The 20,892-nt window shown below is 44.4% G+C and overlaps 1 protein-coding gene across 2 annotated transcripts in view; it reads left to right on the forward strand.

Annotated features, from left to right (window-relative positions):
• Positions 1-9,836, forward strand: part of DDX25 (DEAD (Asp-Glu-Ala-Asp) box helicase 25) — a 19,064-nt gene extending 9,228 nt beyond the window's left edge. Inside the window, exons 9-12 of one of the 2 annotated variants that reach the window (XM_011934630.1) lie at positions 3,726-3,963; positions 5,334-5,496; positions 7,923-8,111; positions 9,544-9,836. In XM_011934630.1, coding sequence (XP_011790020.1) covers positions 3,726-3,963; positions 5,334-5,496; positions 7,923-8,111; positions 9,544-9,605 — 652 coding nt within the window. In that variant the 3' untranslated portion in view covers positions 9,606-9,836. The remainder of the gene's footprint in view (positions 1-3,725; positions 3,964-5,333; positions 5,497-7,922; positions 8,112-9,543) is intronic. The other variant, XM_011934631.1, reaches the window with a different exon arrangement.
• The last annotated feature ends 11,056 nt before the right edge of the window (positions 9,837-20,892 follow it).

Raw genomic sequence — 20,892 nt, forward strand, 5'->3', positions numbered from 1 at the left:
TTTTTTTTTTTTTCTCTCACTAGAAGCATTTGCGGTCTTCCTTCTTTATGGTATTCTGAAAGTTTTCAATATCATACTTTGGTTCAGGTCTTTTTTCATTCATCATACTAGACACATACTGCACCCTTTCATTCTCAAAACCTGGGCCTGCCAGTTCTGGGAACATTTCTTAAGTTATCTCTTTCCCTAGAGTGACCGACTTTTTAGAGAGCCCATCTGGGACACAATCATAACAATCCAAAAAAATAATGATATAAAATAGAAGAAATAATCATGCACGGGGTTATTATTTTGTTGTTTGTTTCCTTCCATTTGTCATTAAAATAACACAGTCATTGAGCATTCTGTTTCTGTCTCAATCACGCTAGTGGTGTTCTCTGATTTTTTCATATAGCTTCCTCTTCTTGCGTTACACATGCAGTATCTTCTGTTGTCTCTCTGAGACCATTAATTCTAGTATTTTAAAATTTTTTTCTGTTTTAACGTTGTCTCTGAATTATCCAAGTTTCCTTTTTGTTTCCTATAGCCTCTTTCACAGCAGAATGTTCCTCTTCATATGTGGTGACACTTGGCTAGTCTTTCATGATCTAGGGTGAGAAGCTGAAATTCCAGTGGACAGCTCTGTGTGCATGGCTGGGGCTGTAGCTTGGGAAGCCCACTGTGTGTTAATTGTCATCTGGAGGTCTTTAGGACTACGTAATGTCTTTTTGTTCTCTTTTCTGGGGGATAGACCCTTGGTTGCTGACATTCTGGGAGCAAGGCGGGGGAACAGGCTGAGAGGGCCGTCCCATTTAATATACATATTTTCACTTGATCTCCTCTTTTCAGCCATATGTTTTGCCCCCACTTTCTACTAAGGCTTGTATCCCCAAATCTGGAATTTCTGCACAGAATAAACATCTAATCTCCTACTTCCACAGGCCTATCTACCTAAAGTAGAGGGATCCACCTGCCCCTTATACATGTTTTCTGCCTCAGCCTTTCTATTTAAAAAAATTTTGAGCAGAGATCAAAGGAGGTTCCCTCCTTGTCATCCTCTTACCAATAAGTTGGTTTGTTTTATATAATAGCAAATGAAAAATTCAAAACTCCAGGAAATATTTAGTAGTGAAAAAGGGCTTTCTTTGTTTCTTTTTTTTTTCTTTTTTTTTTTGAGACGGAGTCTCACTCTGACGCCCAGGCTGGAGTGCAGTGGCGCCACCTTGGCTCACCGAAACCTTTGCCTCGCAGGTTCAAGCAATTCTCCTGCCTTAGCCTCAAGAGTAGCTGTAGCTGGGATTACAGGCATGTGCCACCACACCCAACTAATTTTTGTACTTTTCGTAAAGATGGGGTTTCTCCATGTTGGCCAGTTTGTTTATGACCCAAAAAAAGGTAATAAACAAAAGCCCGGAGATCAGGATGACATTAAGTTCAAGGCCAGGTCTCGAGTTCCTGGCCTCAAGTGATCCACCCACCTCAGCCTCCCAAAGTGCTGGGATTACAGGTGTGAGCCACCACGCCTGGCCCCAAAAAGGGCTTTCTAAGAAAGTCTCCTTTATTTTATACTGAAGAGAATATTAAGTAATAATTAGATAGAGCGTTTATGTTGGTTGATCAGCCCTCCATTGTTATAGTCTTCCTTCCTTTTGCTTAAAACAAGTTAAACCAGTGATGTCCAACAGCAACTTAATGCAAACCACATGTATAATTTTTAATTTTCTAATAGCCACATCCAAAAAGAAAGAGGTGAAATTAATAAATATATATATTATTTAACCTATTGCACCAAAATATCCTTTCAACAAGTAATCCATATAAAAATTATTAATGAGATATTTTACATTCTTTTTTCATACTAAGTCTTCAGAATCCAGTGTGTTCTACAGAATATCCCATGGTTTTCTTGCGTTATATAATTTGTATACATTTTTTCTTTGTGAATAACAATCCAAACTCTTTTTTTTTTTTTTTGAGACGGAGTCTCGCTCTGTCACCCAGGCTGGAGTGCAGTGGCCAGATCTCAGCTCACTGCAAGCTCTGCCTCCCAGGTTCACGCCATTCTCCTGCCTCAGCCTCCCGAGCAGCTGGGACTACAGGCGCCCGCCACCTCGCCCGGCTAGTTTTTTGTATTTTTTAGTAGAGACGGGGTTTCACCGTGTTAGCCAGGATGATCTCGAACTCCTGACCTCGTGATCCGCCCATCTCGACCTCCCAAAGTGCTGGGATTACAGGCTTGAGCCACCGCGCCCGACCAACAATCCAAACTCTTAAACTTTCACTAAGCTTCAAAGTTTTAGACTACTTCTCCACAATATTTATCCCAGTAAAATGGCCCAAGCCTTAGGATATAAATCCTTGTGCAATCTTTCTCCAGATGCAGGATTGTAACCCAGCAGGTGACCAAGAGGCCCTAGCATGTGGAATGCAGAGATTTCCTCATGTTTTCTAATATATGCCCTGTTTTCAGTTCTTTCCCCCTGATTATCTGGTTCCTGGAGCTCGCAGATCCTAGACCTCTCGGTGGTTCTGAGGGAACAGTTAGCTGCGTTTTCATCAACACACTGTTCTGCAGTGCTCATGGTATAGCTTCATCCACTTTCTAATTTACCACCCCTTCCATCTTCCACAAATGTATTTAGATAACCTATCCACCAGTTTCTCTTCTCCCATTCTCCATGTTTTTCGTGGATTCTTTTTATCTCTTTAAGATCACATTAGTGGGATGTGGGCAGCTGAGACGATAACACAGGTAGACAGTCTCACATAATTGACCAGAGGTCTATTGGATTGTTACTTGATGATGGAGACCTTAGAGTTAAAATTGAGTTTGAGAATCACTGGACTATATGGTCTCTTTCACTCCCTTTTAGCACTAACAGTTTATTCTTCAAAGTGCTCTGTCTCCCTCTCAAAAGAGCTGATTTCCCTCAGGTCCCTCTCGTTTATTTTGTTTTAAAACGTTAACTTTTTATTGATGTATGAAGTATATACAGAGAAATACATGATAAGTGTACCACTGAGTGATTTATCACAAGAAGTCATGCTCTTATAACAGCAGCCCAGATGAAGGAATAAAATTTTACCAGCACCCTAGAATTTCCTTAATAACCCCTTTCTGCTCACTGGTCCCTCTCTTTACCCAAGGATCGGCCTCTATCCTAACTGCTAACTCCACAAATTGATTTCACCTGTTCTTTAACTTGATGTGCATCAGCCCTGTATTCATTCTGCGTTCAGAATGGGTACATTTTAGTCACTGTATTTTCCCGTTGCTCCCCTTTAATTTGTATCTAGTTCTTCCCATTCTGAATCAAGTTAGCTGTGGCTGTTCTTTCCCTCCCAAGATATATAATGCCTGCTGTCAAATAACTGGCTCTGTTTCCTTCATCTCCATTTACCTTTGTGTGAGATTATAACTATAAAGAGCATCTAGTCTACCCCTCTTGTGACTGTGTGAGTCTGCCTCTCCTAAAGAGGAAATTGGCATGAGAAACCTCAGCCCCTCCAGAATATATACCTAAACTTTGCCCTAAGCTTCACATTCTGTTTGTATACTTTTCTAAATTCTTGGTGGCAAGGAGGGGCAGGACCTTGGCTATCTGCCTGGAGATACAGCTGGTCGTTGCAGGCAGCACCTCACATGGAACAGGGGTGCGTGCAGCGGCTGATGGCAGTGGCATGAAGTGCTTGAAGAAGAGTGATGGGATGGCAGCTGGGTGACAGCCTTCTCTCCTCTGTCACAGAGCTCTACCCTCCGAATGCCAAATGCTCCTCTTTTCAGCAACCTTTGAGGACTCCGTGTGGCACTTTGCTGAACGAATCATCCCTGACCCTAATGTTATCAAGTTACGCAAAGAGGAGCTTACCCTGAACAACATCCGGCAATATTATGTGTTGTGTGAGCACAGGAAAGACAAATACCAAGCTCTGTGCAACATTTATGGCAGCATCACCATTGGCCAGGCCATCATCTTCTGCCAGGTACACTCTGTGGATGTGTCTTCATCGTGCCCAGATATGCCTACAGACAGAGGTGGGGGACGATAATAAGTGCCCTATAGCCAGGCACCATGTTCAGCACTTCTTGTGTGTCTCCAGTTTAATCTTCAGAACAGCTCTAAATAGAAATTACCTGTATTTTATGGGTGAAACATAAAAAGGTTAATGGAATAGGATCTTCAAAGTGATGTTAAACACAGGGCCTTCTTTCAGAGGGACTGCTTCTAACACTTCCCCATTTCAGTTTATGTTTATTGTACCTTGTACAGACACCCTTTATCAGGTGAAGGATGTTATTCACTATTAACAGCACCCCATTTTTATGTTTGCTTTTTGCTTTCTGACATTCTCATGTTCGTGTGTTTTATTTTCTCACTACCCTGTAAACACTCTTAAGCTTCATGAGAGCAGGGTCTCCTCTCTCTCATACACTCCCATATCCACTGCACTAGACCAGCACCTGTCTGGCACGTGGACAGCACCAAAAACATATTTGTAGAATAAAAGAAAGCTCTGCCACTGGCTAACCATGCAACCTTAGGCAAGTTACATAACATTTTTAAGCTTTGAGAGTTTTGTCTGTTTGCATTTTATTTATTTATTTATTTTTTATTTTTTTTTGTGACGGAGTCTCACTCTGCTGCCCAGGCTGGAGTGCAATGGCGCGATCTCAGCTCACTGCAATCTCTGTCCCCTGGGTTCAAGCGATTCTCCTGCCTCAACTTCCCGAGTAGCTGAGCTTACAGGTGCCTGCCACCACACCTGGCTAATTTTTGTATTTTTTTAGTGTAGACGGGGTTTCACCATGCTGGCCAGGCCGGTCTCGAACTTCCGACCTCAGGTAATCCACCCGCCTCGGCCTCCCAAAGTGCTGGGATTACAGGTGTGAGCCACTGCACCTGGTCTCTTTTTAATTTTTTAAATGAAACTAGGTTGCTACTTCATTAATTTGTTGTGAAAACACATGACCCTCACAGTAATGCACGTAAAGATTTCAGCCAGATGTCTGGCACATGGGAAACAAGCACTCTTAGAGTGTCTGTTGTTGCCATTGTTACATGGTATCATTTTGTCATCATAGCACATGTGAGGTAGATGTAGCACATTTATCTCCGTTTCGTGGGTGAGAAAGCCAGAGGTCTGACTGGTGGAGAGGATGTGAGCCTTAGAAGCACAGACGGAGGGAGGATGCCATGCCACATTTTAAGGCCCTCGAGGACTGAGGGAGAGGTGAAACTAAACTCCTCTGCAGCCCTCTCCTACCCCTGCCCTGCATGCATGGTGTCACAAGCACAGCTAGGCTGCTCTGCTTAACCTTGGGGTGCTGGGGTGGGTTTTGCTTTTTTACATAGACTCGTCGAAACGCTAAGTGGTTGACCGTGGAGATGGTACAGGATGGCCACCAGGTGTCTTTGTTGAGCGGAGAACTGACCGTGGAGCAGCGAGCTTCCATCATTCAGAGGTTTCGGGATGGGAAAGAGAAGGTTCTCATAACAACCAATGTTTGCGCTCGAGGTGTGTGTTTCAAGTCAGGTCTTGAGTTCTAATTTGCATATGATAAAATGCATTCTTTTTAAGTGTACAGTTTCGTGAGTTTCGACAAACATGCAATCATGCAACTATCACTGTCATCAAAATATAGAGCATCTCCATCTCCCCAGTTTCCTCACACTCCTTTCAGCCAGTCTCCCTTCCCATCCCATGGCCCCTGGCAACTACTGATCAGATTTCTGTCTCCATATTTTTGGAGACACAGAATCAGATCATACTGTATATAGCCTTTGTGTAACTTCTTCCACCTGACATAATGCTCAGCATTACATGCACCAGCAGTTCATTTCCTTTTAATTACTGATAGTATTCTATTGATAGTTCGTCTGTTCACCAGTTGATGGACATTTGGATTGCTTTCAGTTTGGGGCTATACTTAACAAGGCAGTAATAAAAATTCATGTGTAGGTCTTTATTTAGAGATATGTTTTCATTTCTCTTGGGTAAATATCTAGGAGTGGGATTGTTAGGTCCTGTGATAAGTATACATTTAGCTTTATAAGAAGCTGTAAAACTCTTCCAGTTGCCAGCAATTGCTAACGTCACTCTTAATTTTAACCATTCTGGTAGATGTATACTGGGATCTTATTGTGGTTTTAAGTTGCATTTCTCTGATAACTAATGATGTTGAACATCTCTGTGGAGTTTCTAATTTTAAAAGTGTTGACTACTGGTGAAAAAAAAATCCTTTGTTTTTTCAAGAGAAGGGCCTTCCTGCATTCTTCATCCCTTCTAAATCATTGCCTGGACTCCATACTCAAATCACATTTCCTGGTTAATTCTTAGTTTAGCACACAGAACTGACAACCTGCCGTGCTAGGAGTGGATGCTGAGCTCTGCTCTTGGGAAGGGTATCCTGAAAAAAGGATGAGGTTCCTATCCCTTAGGAGCTCACAGCCTAGGCTCTCACCTCTCTATACTGGTGCTATTCAGTAGAGCTTTCTGCAGTGATGGAGATGTTCTGTTCTGTGCCCTTCAGTTGGTAGCCACTAGCCATATCGGCTCTTGAGCACTTGAAATGTGGTTCGTGTGATTGAGGAACTGAATTTTTCCACTAACCATATTGGCTCTTGAGCACTTGAAATGTGGCTAGTGTGATTGACAAACTGAATTTTTAATTTTATTTAATTTAAATATAGCCACATGGTGCTAACATTTACCATATTGGACAGCATAACTCCAGACCCTAGAGGAAGGAAGGCACAGAGAGCTCCAGGTCAAGGCACAGTGCAAGGAGCGCAAGGATCCTGACCTGGACAGTTTGTTAATGTTGAAAAGGAAGGCACAGTGGGGAGGGGAAGTGCAGAAGTCTTCCGAGGCAGCCTTCAATCTGAAAGGTTTTGCAGGGCGGGTGCGGTGGCTCACGCCTGTAATCCCAACACTTTGAGAGGCCGAGGCGGGTGGATTGCTTAAGGTCAGGAGTTCAAGACTAGTCTGACCAACATGGTGAAACCGCGTCTCTACTAAAAATACAAAAATTAGCCAGACACAGTGATGACCAGCTGTAATCCCAGCTACTCAGGAGGCTGAGATGGGAGTATCACTTGAACCTGGGAGGCAGAGGTTGCAGTGAGCCAAGATCGTACCACTGCACTCCAACCTGGGTTACAGAACGAGACTCCATCTCAAAAAGAAAAAGGAAAAGAAGAAGAAGGAGAAGAGAAAAAGAAAAGTTTTGCAGGAAGGGTAGCAGTTCAGTTGAATGAGAATTTACGTTTGTTCAGGAAATGGCCAGACCTTGACTGGAGTGTTGTATTTGTGAGTCAAGAGAGAAAGAGATGAGACTTTAGGTGGTTTGAGGTCTTGAATTGCTTGTACTTTTCCTGTACAATTTGGGCAGTGGGTTTTGAACACAGGTGTGCTGGACATTGCTCTGGTGACCACCATAGGAGAGATGAGAGGAGTAGGGGAAGAGAGTGGTGAGAAATCAGTCTGGAAGTTGTTGTAACCGTTGAGGTAAGGGCTTGAAAAGACCTGACCAGAACAATAGCCATGAAATGGAGCAGAGCCAGAGCCCCATGTTGGGTAAGCAGGTGTGAGACTACAGGGCCTGCTGGGACTTGGTACAGCAGGAGTAGAGATGAGAGGGTGGCTCTGTGGGCTTGGTGAGGGCACCTCTCCACCACACACACACACACACACACACACACACATGCCTTGTGTATATTTACATTTCTGTAGCATTCTCTATGGACACTCTTATGTAGCATCAAGACATCACAGCATGCAAGCAAACTTCCTAACCAAAGTACCTGTCTCAATTACATAAGCCCAGGTTGGATTTCTAAATTTTCTCTATAAATACGAATTCCCTTGGCAAACATGGTCCTTGAATGGCCCGTGTCCTGAGGAAAGCATTGCAGGACCCTCTGGTGTTTTTCCTCTTCTAGGGATTGATGTGAAGCAGGTCACGATTGTTGTGAACTTTGATCTCCCTGTGAAACAAGGAGAGGAGCCAGACTATGAGACCTACCTCCACCGCATAGGGCGGACAGGGCGCTTTGGGAAGAAGGGCCTTGCCTTCAACATGATTGAAGTGGATAAGCTGCCCTCGCTCATGAAAATCCAGGACCACTTTAGTAAGTAGCACCACCCTCACAATATGACCTGTAGACCTGCCAGTCTGACAGCCATGATGTGTGCTGGAGAGCTCATGAGAGGAGTGGCAGCAGAATGCATGAACTGGAAGGCTTCTACTTCACAGGACCAGGGTTCTAATATGAGACAGATGATTAAATAGTGCTTATATGGTAGTTAAAAATTATTTTGATCAAGTAGAATTAATATGAGCTCAGGCTGAGTGTGGTGGCTTACACCTGTGATCCCTGCACTTTGGGAGGCCAAGGTGGTCAGATCGCGAGGTCAGGAAATCCGGACCATCCTGGCCAACATGGTGAAACCCCATCTCTACTAAAAATACAAAAATTAGCTGGGCGTGGTGGTGGGCACCTGTGGTCCTAGCTGCTGGGGAGGCTGAGGCAGGAGAATCACTTGAACCCAGGAGGCAAAGGTTGCAGTGAGCTAAGGTCGCACAACTGCACTCCATCCTGGCAAAAGACCTAGACTCCATCTCAGAAAAAAAAAAAAAAAAAAAATAGAGCTCAGATTTACATGTTATAACTCATTCTGGAGTCAGAATTTCACATCTTGTGAAGGCAGAGCAGATTGTGGAGCAGATTTTCACATCTTATAAAGAAATCCCCTAAGCAAAGTAGTAACATCCTTTAAGATTCTCTTCAGTTCTCTTTTACTTATGCTTTTTCCCTCCTCTTGCCCACCCTCCCAAACGGGAAAGTCCTAAATTCTGAAGTCTGCGACCTTTCCTTCAGCCCCCCATCTAAACAAGGCAGGCTCTGATGACGGCCTGCTGGAACTCTGGACTGGCGGATTTCTCTGGTGGAAACTCCAAAGGTCCCATGGCTCGAATTGTCCCGTGCCCCACAGCCCATGGATCTGGCTGGGGAGCAGGGGAGGAGGAACACCTTCCAGGACAGTGGTACTTAACCTTTGTAGAAAGCAATAAGCGCTCTCCCCAGGGAAGTACACGTAGGCACACACAGGCCATTTGGAATATAATTTTCATAGGTTGGTAGACTGACTGTAGCACATCCACCGACCTTTCAGGGAAGTAGGTTAAGTGCCCCTGTGTTAGGCTAACTGGGGAGGACAGGGGGAGGAAGATGCGTTAAGGCCACTGTCGCTATGGTGAGCTCCTAAGGCCCTGGTCTCAGGCAGTGACTGCAGTAGAAGAGTCTCAGTCCCTCCCAGGCTCTCCTCACTTCCACTCTGGCCTTCTTTGCCCCAGCGTGTCTAGATACATACATTCCATGGTCTGTGGCATTTGATGCTGTTTGAGTTAGTCTTGGTCAGTGACTTTGACACCCTTCCTTCCTTATGTTCCTATATCAGGGCTTTCTATACAAGGTATCACTGTCTTCAGAAATCTGGATGGAATGAAGTTCCAGTTAGACCCTGACGTAAGACTGGTTCTGTTCTCTTTTGTTCTTTTAGACAGCAGTATTAAACAACTCAACGCTGAAGACATGGATGAAATTGAAAAGATTGACTATTGAGGAAAGAACTTTATTGTTTGTGCAATATCCTAGTTTATGTGAGAACATCTCAGTGGGTTTTGAAGGTAGTTTTTTTACGTTGGGCTTTTTCGACATGAAACTGTCACAGATGGCAAAATAAATGTCACTGTACTTAGTGTTAAGACATGAGATCTTTTTGAAACCAAATTGATGTGAAGCTTGTGATCCTTTTGAATAAAAAAAAAAAAGCAAGATTATTTCTTATTCTAATCTTTGTACAGGTAATATCTCAATGTGGGCTACTGTGTGTTTTTGGATTTGGTTTTTACAATCTGAGCAGATCGTGCCTCTTGGGAGCATCTTACTGTGTCACGAGAGGGCGGTAGAGCTTCACTGATTTTGGAAGCTGAGCGGGTAGGAGAAAGCCCCGTGTCGTCAGACCTCATTCACAGGTGCCCTTTGCAGCCATTTATGCCTCTCCGCGCTCCTCACCTTAAACTCCCCCATGCATGCACGTGCATGTTCTTAAGTGAAAGTACAGATTAAAACTTTAAAAAAGTGAAACCATTAGGAAGAAAGACTATTTTGCTTCTTCAATGTTTCAAGGGACATACAGAATTTCAGAATATTTTTCTATTTTGCTTCTTACTGTCTTCAAATTAGAGAAGATTTCTCCCTCATCATTTATTTCATGGTCTCTAAAAGTGTGGCTTTATTATGGGCATTTCTTAAAAGCAGTCGGTGGAGGGTAAAAAAAACCCCACATACCTTATTAAAGAAGTAACATTTCAGAGAGCAAAAATTTTTTTTGTTTTTAAGCATTTAAAGGTATATCTGAGAATCCTGGACATTTTCCCACAAGTCCCATTGAGATATGTTTTAATTTTTCGTATTTCCTACTCAAAAGTAAAGTGTAGTGAGCTTGAGAAAATGGGGTAAATAGAGAGTCTCCCAGAAAGCTGGAGCAGATCTTGCAGCCAGAGCGCTGATACCAGCTCTGTCACGGCACCAGACTGCACCAGTGGCTGCAGTGAGCGCCCCTGTCACCGGTGGGATGGTGGTTCCTGGCATATCTATTTTGATATTCCTCTTCCATGTCACCCTGCCCGTGTTTTCTCCCAGAGAGCAGGGCTCAGAAATACATAAAAATCATCACGTGGCCGGGTGCAGTGGCTCACACCTGTAATCCTAGCACTTTGGGAGGTCAAGGCGGGCGGATCACGAGGTCAGGAGTTCAAGACCAGCCTTACCAACATGGTAAAACCCCTTCTTTACTAAAAATACAAAAATTAGCCAGGGGTGGTGGTGCGTGCCTGTAATCCCAGCTACACAGGAGGCTGAGGCAGGAGAATCGCTTGAACCTGGGAGGCTGAGGTTGCAGTAAGCTGAGATCATGCCACTGCACTCTAGCCTGGGTGACAGAATAAGACTCTGTCTCAAAAAAAAAACAAAAAAACAAAAAAAAAAACGCTCTCTCATTTAGCAACAGATATTTATTGTGTACCCTTTATGCTACACACCAGGGAAAAGGAGGTGAGTGAGATACAACTGCCATGTTGGAATTCAGAGCCTAATGGCAGAGACCTAGAATAAGCCAGCATGATAACAGACTGTGCAAAAGCAAGCGGGCCCAGGTCACTAGCGTAGCACAGAGGAGGGACCCTAATACCATCTAGGCCAGCTTCGACAGGAGAGGACACTCAGGATCTACTACAGGAGAGCAGGATGTCTTCAACTATGCCTTCTCAGCATGGACTTCCCAGCAACTTTCTAACCTGAGGCTATGAGAGGAAGTGTTCCAGACGTAGCTCATCATAATTACCTGGAGAGCCCGGGGAACAAAATACAGATTTCCTTCCCCATGCAGATGAAACCAGACTCTCCGAGGGCAGAGCCCAGAAATACCCACTTCCATAAGGGAGCCGCAAGCACAGGTAGAGCAGTGGTACTGAAGACGGCCGTCCCAGGGGAGGCCCTCAGGCAGAAAGGCCCTCGGGGACAAAACTTGTAAGACGTGGAACTCCTGCTGCTCGGTGTCCATCCTGGCTCTCCTTATCCTACATCTGCCCTCCTCTCTGGACTGGAAGCTGGTGATCACTCTTGTCCGCTCAATACCCCTAACAGTGCCCAGGGCATCCTAGGCGTCTAAGGAACTTTTGTCTTTGTTGAGTAAATTTTTTTTCTTTCGCCACTTTCTCATTCACTAATAATTTTTTTGAGGTTTTCCATCCTAGTTTTGAACCCTAATTATATGGCACAGGGTGAATGAGCATGGTAAGTGTATCCAGATACTTTGTTCTCTTACTATTCGAGAATCGAGTTCGACTTTCCACCATGCTCAGCTCAGCCTTGGGGTGTCCTAAATAAAACTTTACCACTTCCCTTTCCAGTTCAAACTCTGGTAAGGTCTCCACCAGTTACCCTCACGCGTGTCCTCAGTAATTTCTGTTTGGCAGCTGTTCCCACGGGTCTGCATGCACTGGGCATTTTTCTGCGTTCCCCTTTGCCCCCTCCTCACATCCCTTTGTCTCGCCACCTAGGAGGCAGCAACGCCATCCTGTATCACAGCTGCATTAACATGAACTGGCTAGTTTGGTGAGTCAACAATCCAAAGGCTGTTTTCTGCAGCGTGCGGTTCCTTGTCAGAGCTGTAAGCAATTTTCCTGTCTTCCTGCATGGCTTGGCCAAGGTCATCTCTCTCAATGCCTGCCTGAGAACAAAGTAGATAAAGAGGCAAGGAAACACCAGGTGATTTCAGTGCAACTGTGAGCTGGGTTAATCAGCTGTATATTTCTTGGCACCAAAGACTAAACCAAATCTATTAAGTTGATCTTGGCCAGCTTAATACTGTTAGCATATTGAAATTCATCATTACGTGGAGCAGGACTGTGACTTCCAGTGGGTGAGTGAACACCTCGCCTGGAACACGGCTGCTATGATGTTAGGTGCTGGATCTAAGGCAACCATTAATAATAGGAAAGGCAAATGAGTTGGTCATAGTCTGGTAGGATGTGTGACAGCTGCTTCTCAAGAGACATTATTGCTTTTGGTCATGAGAAAGTGTTGATCCTCCTCAGCAAAGCTCGGTCACCATGAAAGCTGCTGGCAGTCTCTGCACATATGACCAACAGTGGAAAATCTTAGAGGAGTGATGGGGGCGGTGGATGATGAGCAGTACCTTTCCAGACACCAGAGAGAGAGAGGCTGGTTTTGTCAAGCCTTGGCTTGGTTCCTGGTCCTCTGAGAGGCTCAGTCTCCATCCCTTTGATCCAAGTCAGGACCTAGATTAGAAAGAGAACCCATGTGGAGACAGTCCAGCTGTTGGGATGGGCCTGCACTTTGCTTTCTGAACCATTACTCTGTTCTCATCCACATTGTACAGACAGCCCATCATGCTCGCCTTGCAGGAGGGTCTTCAGGAGCCCAGCCGTCTGGCACATACTGCTTTTCCCAAGGGAGTGACAGAAAGGTCAGATCCGCTTCAATCCTAACCCTCTCACTTCAACTCTCCATTACTTCTGGGGAATAATTATGTATATCCAAGACCCTCATATCATATTAACCCACAAACTATGAAATCATCAGTCTTGTTCTATGCTACAGGGAATCCAACTTTTTGTTCTAGAAAGAATCCAAGAGGCATTCACCCCCAACATTTTCTATACTTTTACTGGCTGAGAGAATTTGACATTTTCCCTTCTCTCTCTCTCTCTTTTTTTTTTTTTCTCTTCTTTTTTTTTTGAGATGGAGACTCACTGTGTTGCCCAGGCTGGAGTGCAGTGGCATGATCTCGGCACCGCAACCTCTGCCTCCCCGGTTCAAGCAATTCTCCTGTCTCAGCCTCCCGAGTAGCTACCACGCCTGGCTTATTTTTGTATTTTTTTTAGTAGAGATGGGGTTTCACCGTATTGGTCAGGCTGGTTTCAAACTCCTGACCTCAGGTGATCCACACGCCTTGGCTTCCCAGAGTGCTGGGATTACAGGCGTAAGTCACTGCGCCCAGCCTCTCCTTCTCATTTCTGTCTGCTGACTCCTCTTCCTGTTCTGCTGCTCACATCCCCAGGTTGGTGTTTTCACTCTCGGGGTTCTGCCTTATCCCTTGCCACCTTCCTGTGCCACCTGGGTCCCTCAGAAGGATGGGCCTGGACTTCCCACACCCTCCTTCGCTGCCCCTCACTGTGTTGCCTGGTGTCTGCCAGGAGAGATGCTGTTTGAGCCATTGGCTGATTTCTCTTACTGCTTTGCAAACTATCAGTTTTAAATGTGGGTAGGGCCGAAGCACCATTCTCCATTTTTAATGTGGATTTTCTATCCCCCTTTAAACATTAAACTTTTAGATTCTTCTAGTGAAATACAGAAAACACACCTGAACTGGGATGATTCTTGCCTAAGAGATGTCCCACTGTGTTTGGCAAACCCACGGAGGGTCCCACGGGCCCATGTCTGGAACTGCCTGGCCCTCCTTTACCAGTTTATCAGACTTCCACTTCTGCTGAGGTTAGAAAGAGCCAGAGGCTCTGATACAATAAAAATGAGCTCTGAAGAGGGGCTGTCTCCCTCTTGTATTCAGAAGAACTGAAAGTTTTAATAAGTCTCTAGAGAAGCATGACAACTCTCTGTAGCATTTCTCTTTGGGAATTAACCTTTGCCCATAATTATTTATATTCAGTAGAATAACCATGGGTTTCTCTATTCCAGTTTCTAGAATATAATTTTCATAAATGAGGATGGTCTCCTATTTTGAGCTTAATATTTTTCTGTTGCTAGAAAGAATGGTACTGCCTCACTCCAGTTCCTTAGTTTGTGATCATGGCTTGAAATCTCTGCTTTCGGTTACATTCCTCTGAATATAGTCATGTATAATGGCTTCAGACATGATTTAGAAGGCACAGACTGAGCAGGCCACTTTATGAGGTGGTGAACTCCCCATTCCTGAGAGCATTCAATCAATCAAGATGAATAGTTACTTGTAACAGATGCTGTAGTTCTGGTTCTTGAATTACCAGGAGTTGGAATAAAATGATCTCAGAGACTCTGTCCATTCTAAGATACCATGTTTCCATGACCCTATACAGAATAGCTACACAGGTGGAGGAACATGAGTCAGAGAAGCTTTGCACAAAAGAAGATTATTTTCCACAAATGAAAATGGGGTGATTAACTTCTAATTGCACCCTGTCTTAGTTTTCAGATGCATTGGTTCCTTCCCCATGTGACCATCTCTTTATACCAAGCTTATGCTGAATGTGGATTATTTTTAATGTAATGTTCACATTGTAAAAGCAATGAAACAGCAAACAAAGTAGAGCAAAATATCAAAAATCTAATGACTTTATCATAAAAATTATCAGCTTGATACAGTCCTGTTCACTTTAATATAAACATTTGTGGTTAATTATAGTGTTATATCTTTTTATTTGAAACATTCAAGTGTTTTTTTCATGTTGCCACACAGTCTTTGGGATTATATTTTCAAAATAATAATTGACCAGATGGTCCTATCTAGTGAATATGCATGTAGCTGTCTTTGTCAAACATTTATGGGATGTCCATTTTTCCAAAGCTTAAATTATAAATCATACTGCAGCAAATATCTTCTTGCCCAATATTCCAAATTATTTCTTAAGATTAGAGACATTAAGTGCAAGTACCAGGTCAAAAACTAGTAGCATTTTAACAGATTCTGTTAGGGCTACATTGCATTCAATAGACTGTGGCTGTACTAATATATAGTTTCACACCAAATTCGCCTCACCTTGACCAGCAAGGGATATTTTCATTTTAAAATTGCTTGGTAACTTTTTTGGTTTATGTTTCTCTTCGAAGATTGTATTTTTTAAAGTGGTTCATCATTTGAAAAGCATCTGTAGTGTTCTTTGCCCTTTTATCTTGTGAGATGTTAATGTTTTCTTTGTCCAGTTGTGTGAAATATATGTGTGAATTTCTGTTTCCAAATAAAATAAAGACATTAACCTTCTATTTTACTGACAACATATTGTCTGTCTCAGTCTGACTGCATTTTAAAATGTGTTATAGTTGTTTCACACAAAATTATTTAATTTTTTGTAATGAAATATATCAATAATTGATTCTCTACTGGTTCTAGAATATTAGCACTGCTCTAGAAAACATGTTTAATTTTATTTTTAGTTATTGTGATTTTTATCTTTAAAAAGATACTCAGCTTTAGTCCGTCTGTAATTTGTTCTGGTGTGAGGTATATCACTGAGAAACCTCTATTTCCTATTCTTACATCTCCCTTATCATATTAAATTTCTACATACCTCAAAACACATAAAACAAGATTCTGGGTATCTACTTAATTCCAGTTTATTCTTGGGCCAACACCACAGTTTTGTGTATTATTGTTATACGATGTGTTTTAGTTTAAGGACTTGCTCCCCCTCCTGGCTGTTTTCATTATCTCTCATATTTGAAAAAATGTCATTACCAGTTTATTTCTCAAGATCAGTTTTAGATCCATTTAACCAATTTCCAAAAGTTCCTCTGATATTTTATTTGATGGCATCCATTTGGCAGGAGTAATGTATTCAGTGCATACATTACTTTGTGGAGAATAGATTTCTTTACAGTTTTGAATCACATGCTAGATCTTCCTTGTCTCAAAAAGGTCAGGAGATATGCTAGGAGCAAAGCCCCTTAGACACCTGAGCAAGAGGCTGTGCTAGCCGAGGGGAGAGGCAGGGAGGATGGGCACTGAGGTGGTCTCCAGGGGCTTGCCTGATGGAGGAGGACCTGGCAGCAACCTTGGGCATTTCATTTCTGTGCATCCCCATATGCCAACTTGTCTGCCAAGGGTCCGAAATCTGCCAGCCAAGAGCAAGTGCACGTGACAGGAGGAAGCTTGGGCTCGAGTCCTGCCTGCCCATGAACCTGCTCTGTGGCCATGGACAAAGCCACATCACCTGCCCCGGCACCACCTCCCCAGGATTCTTCCAGCTCTTCAGTCCTGTTCCTCCCTGACACCACAGTGCTATCATGCTTCAGCCTCTGACAGGCCTAAATGGCTTGAAGGTAGAGACCATTTGTAATGGACCTGGCTCTCTGTCAGGCCCAGCACCCAACCCAGTTCCTAGCACTCCCCAGATGTTCCACAACTATGGGAAGAGGGAGGGAAGGAGGAAATTGTGTAACCCCGATTTGTGGTAGAGTTTTGTCTTAGCTAATGTGTTTTACAGCAGGGGTTCCCAGCCCCCGGATCACTGACCGGTACCGGGCTGCCTAGCAGGAGGTTTGTGGCAGGTGAGCGAGCAAAGCTTCGTCTGTATTTACAGCCGCTCCCTATCACTCACATTACCACCTGAGCTCTGCCTCCTGTCAGATCAGCAGCGCCATTCGATTCCTATAGGAGCACAAACCGTATCGTGAACTGCACATGCGAGGGATCTGGGTTGCGTGCTCCTTATGAGAATCTAATGCTGATGATCTGTCGCTGTCTCCCATCACCTCAAGATAGGACCATCTAGTTGCAAAAAAACCAAGCTCAGGGCTCCCACTGAGTCTACGTTATGATGAGTTGTATAATTATTTCATTCTATATTACAATGTAATAATAGAAATTAAAGTGCACAATAAATGTAATGCACCTGAATCATCCCAAAGCCATTCCCCCCACACCCCTGTCTGTGGAAAAATTGTCTCCCACAAAACCAGTCCCTGGTGCCAGAAAGGTCGGGGATCTCTGTTTTAGAGCACTCTCTCTCAAACTTTAACATAAATATGATCCAGTGGGGATCTTGTTCACCTGCAGATTTCTGGCTTAGTAGGTCTGGGATGGTGCTGCCACTAGTTTCCAGACCACACTTTGAGTAGCAAAGTTTTAGATCACGGATCTAGGTGAGGATTCTTGGCTGAAAAAAAGGAGAGTGGGGTTAGGGGGTGCTAGAATCCTGGTCACAGTTATGCTTTAAAGCTATGTGTACAGGCCAGGTGCAGTGGCTCATGCCTGTAACCCCAGCACTTTGGGAGGCCGAGTCAGGTGGATCACCAGAGGTCAGGAGTTCAAGACCACCCTGGCCAGCATGATGAAACCCCTTGTCTGCTAAAAATACAAAAATGAGCTGGGCGTGGTGGCACATGCCTGTAGTCCCATCTACTCGGGAGGCTGAGGCATGAGAATTGCTTGATCCAGGGAGACGGAGGTTGCAGTGAGCCAAGATCACGCCACTGCACTCCAACTTGGGCAACAGAGTGAGACTTGGTCTCAGAAAATAAAAAAATAAAAATAAAAGGTATGTGTATAGGCAAGAAACTTAGAAACACAAAGCCATTTGACAAATTATAGGGCTGATAAGAGGGTAGGTGACTTACTTTCACATGTTTGTTGCTATAAAGTGTTTGCAAAGAATAAAAACTGCAAAGAAAATCAGCAAAAGAGAAAAAAGGAGTTCATTTCAAGCCACACGGAGGCCATGTGGGGCACACCACTCATTGCCTCTTCCTTGAACTGCTCTGTACTGCTAGAACAAGGTTTCCTTCTGGCTGGGATGTTTTCAAAATGTTTTCAAACAGCTTGCTTGAGTTTGCTCCAGTTGAGAAGCATCTGAGGCTGTGATCACAGCCGAGGGTGATATGTAACAAGCTGTCCCACCTCTGATGCAAATGCATCCTGCAGAGATATAAGAAAAGCCTTCATTCCCCAGCCAGCGCTAACACACAGGCAGACCAGGTGACCAGTGACACCCTCGACACCCACTAAGAGCGGTAAGAAAAATCACTTTAAAAGTTTGCCTTTCTTACTAAAAGAATTTTTATGAGGCCAAAGCGTTGACAAGTTTGTCATTCCCAGAATCTGCTAACACCCTCCCCCTAGCCCCTTAGATTTTTTAGTACTTTTCCTCTCCTCATTTTTAGAGGGGAGGAAAAACCATCTTGAACAAGCAGAAAGTTTTATCCAAGGTGTTTGGCAGTGACTCTGAGCTCTAGGAAAGATTTATGTCTTCGTCCTCTGGCACTGCCTAGCGTTAGCTCACTTAAAACAACTGAATATATGAGTTCACTTTATCCTGTCAAAGTAGAACCTAGGGCGGCATGGTACCCAGCTGGGGTCCACGGGGACCCTGAGGCAATGTTCATGTCTCAGTCACTTATGCTGAGCTCAGCCATTTTTATGTCTGTCTGAGATCATTAAAATGAGGAGGGCAGGGAGCAGAAAGCCCTGTGGAATGAATGGTGTGATGGCAACACCACTAGAGTTTACAGGGCTCCGCCAAAATCATGGATTTAGGGGTTCACTTAAAACGCTGCCTGTCTCCCATCGTCACCCCTCCCATTAGTAGTCCTTTGGACCGGAGCAAGACCAGTTGCTTGGAGTTTGAGCTTTCTGGAGGGCGCCTCCAGAGAAGTTTCTCCATGCTGATGATCCCAAGAATATTTTAATTTTCCTTGTTAAGTCATTTGTTTTCTTTGCTGCTCTCCCACTACCATTCAGACTAGGCCCTGTGACGGGGCCTACTGCCCCTGAAAAAGGAATGTGGATTCAGTCCTGGATGGATTCTCTAGGCCAGACCCAGGTCCACCCACCTCACATGGGCACGGGCTCAGGATTCGCCAAGCAGCTTTGATATTAACCTAAGGCAGCAAGATTAGAAAAGGCACTGCTGCCCCACAGGACCGCACTGTGCAGCCTGAGCCCGGGGAGGTAGACAAGCTGGGGGCCCAGGGTCTGGGCCTGCCCATCCGGGGGACGGTTGCGGGACCCTCTGCTCCCCAGCCCAAGCCTGCTTCCCCTTCCAGAATCCTCAGGCTTCAGCCAGAGGGAGGGGTGGTTTCTGTTTTAAGGGTGGGGACCTGGGATTCCCATAGCCCCTCACAATTTCTTGGCATTTAAAGGTGACAGAGCCTGTTGCCTAGAATGAGAATAGTCCAAGGGAAGGGACTGTGCCTTCCTCCTGGGGAAGGATGGAAAGGAGGGAAGGAGCTAGTTAGTTGTTAGTTAGTTGATCCTCACACATCCTGAAAAACACTCGTGGAAATGTAGTAATGCCATTTTATAAACAAGAAAGCTGCGAGGCTGGATCTGCCATCACACAGTGGAAGTAGAATTTGACTGGGGCCTGTCTGAATCCCATTCTTGGCCCTTTCCTGCGTCAGTACTGCCCAAACCTCAGTCATTCCCGTAGCACCATCACCATCTTCACCAATCTTCATGCTACATACAGCTACATGTATATGTAAATATATTCTCAAATCTACTCATTGTTTAAAAATATAAAAAATATGTTTATACAAAAATATAAATATATTCTTAAATCTACTCATTGTTTAAAAATATAGTTTGATGTGCTAGTTGCATTTTTCCAGTATGCATTAAAACAAATAAAAGAATCGTCCATCCACGCGTCACTAGCATGCTGCCCAAAGTGCATCTCTCACACTAGGGCAGCAGTTCCCACGATGCGGTCCCCAGGTCAGCAGCAGCAGCGCAGCGGCACCTGTGAACTTCTTAGAAATGCAGATTCTCAGGCCCCACCGCAGACCTGTGAATCGGAAGCTCTCGGGGTGGGGCTCAGCAATATCTCCGTCAAACTCTTCTGTGGTCCTGATGCCTGTTAAGGTTGGGAGCCGCTTTGCTAGAGTGACCACTTCAGAGTGTCCTGGTCGTTTCACCTGTGTGCCTCCCAGACCCTCCAGCCACACCCTGCTCACCCCACCTCTGGGCCTTTGCCAGAACCATTTGCCCCTCCTGGATTACTCTGACCTCCTCTTCTCACAGTGTCATTGTGAGGACAGAGCACATGAAATCAGACTCAGCCTTTCATGGCTGAGTTCAGAAAGACAGTGATTATAACGTGATGAACATCTGCCTCAAGGAAAACACCTTGAAATTTACACATGAGCATGCAAAGCTGTCAGAGGTGTTTGAACCACAGCAACTCTGCCTCAAATAGGAGCTGGGTAAAATGAGGCTGAGACCTACCGGGCTTCATTCCCAGATGGTTAACGCATTGTAAGTCACAGGATGAGGTAGGAGGTCGCCATAAGATACAGGTCATAAAGACCTGATAAAACAGGTTGCAGTAAAGAAGTTGGCCATAACACACCAAAACCAAGATGGCCACAAGGTGACCCCTGGTCGTCCTCACTGCTACACTCCCATCAGCACCATGACAGTTTACAAACGCCATGGCAACGTCAGGAAGTTACCCTATATGGTCTAAAAAGGGGAGGCATGAATAATCCACCCCTTGTTTAGCATATTATTGAGAAATAATCATAAAAATGGGCAACCAGGCCGGGCGCGGTGGCTCAAGCCTGTAATCCCAGCACTTTGGGAGGCCGAGACGGGTGGATCACGAGGTCAGGA

Source organism: Colobus angolensis, unplaced genomic scaffold (genome assembly GCF_000951035.1).
Source record: "Colobus angolensis palliatus isolate OR3802 unplaced genomic scaffold, Cang.pa_1.0 Scaffold137, whole genome shotgun sequence".
Classification (NCBI taxonomy): domain Eukaryota; kingdom Metazoa; phylum Chordata; class Mammalia; order Primates; family Cercopithecidae; genus Colobus; species Colobus angolensis.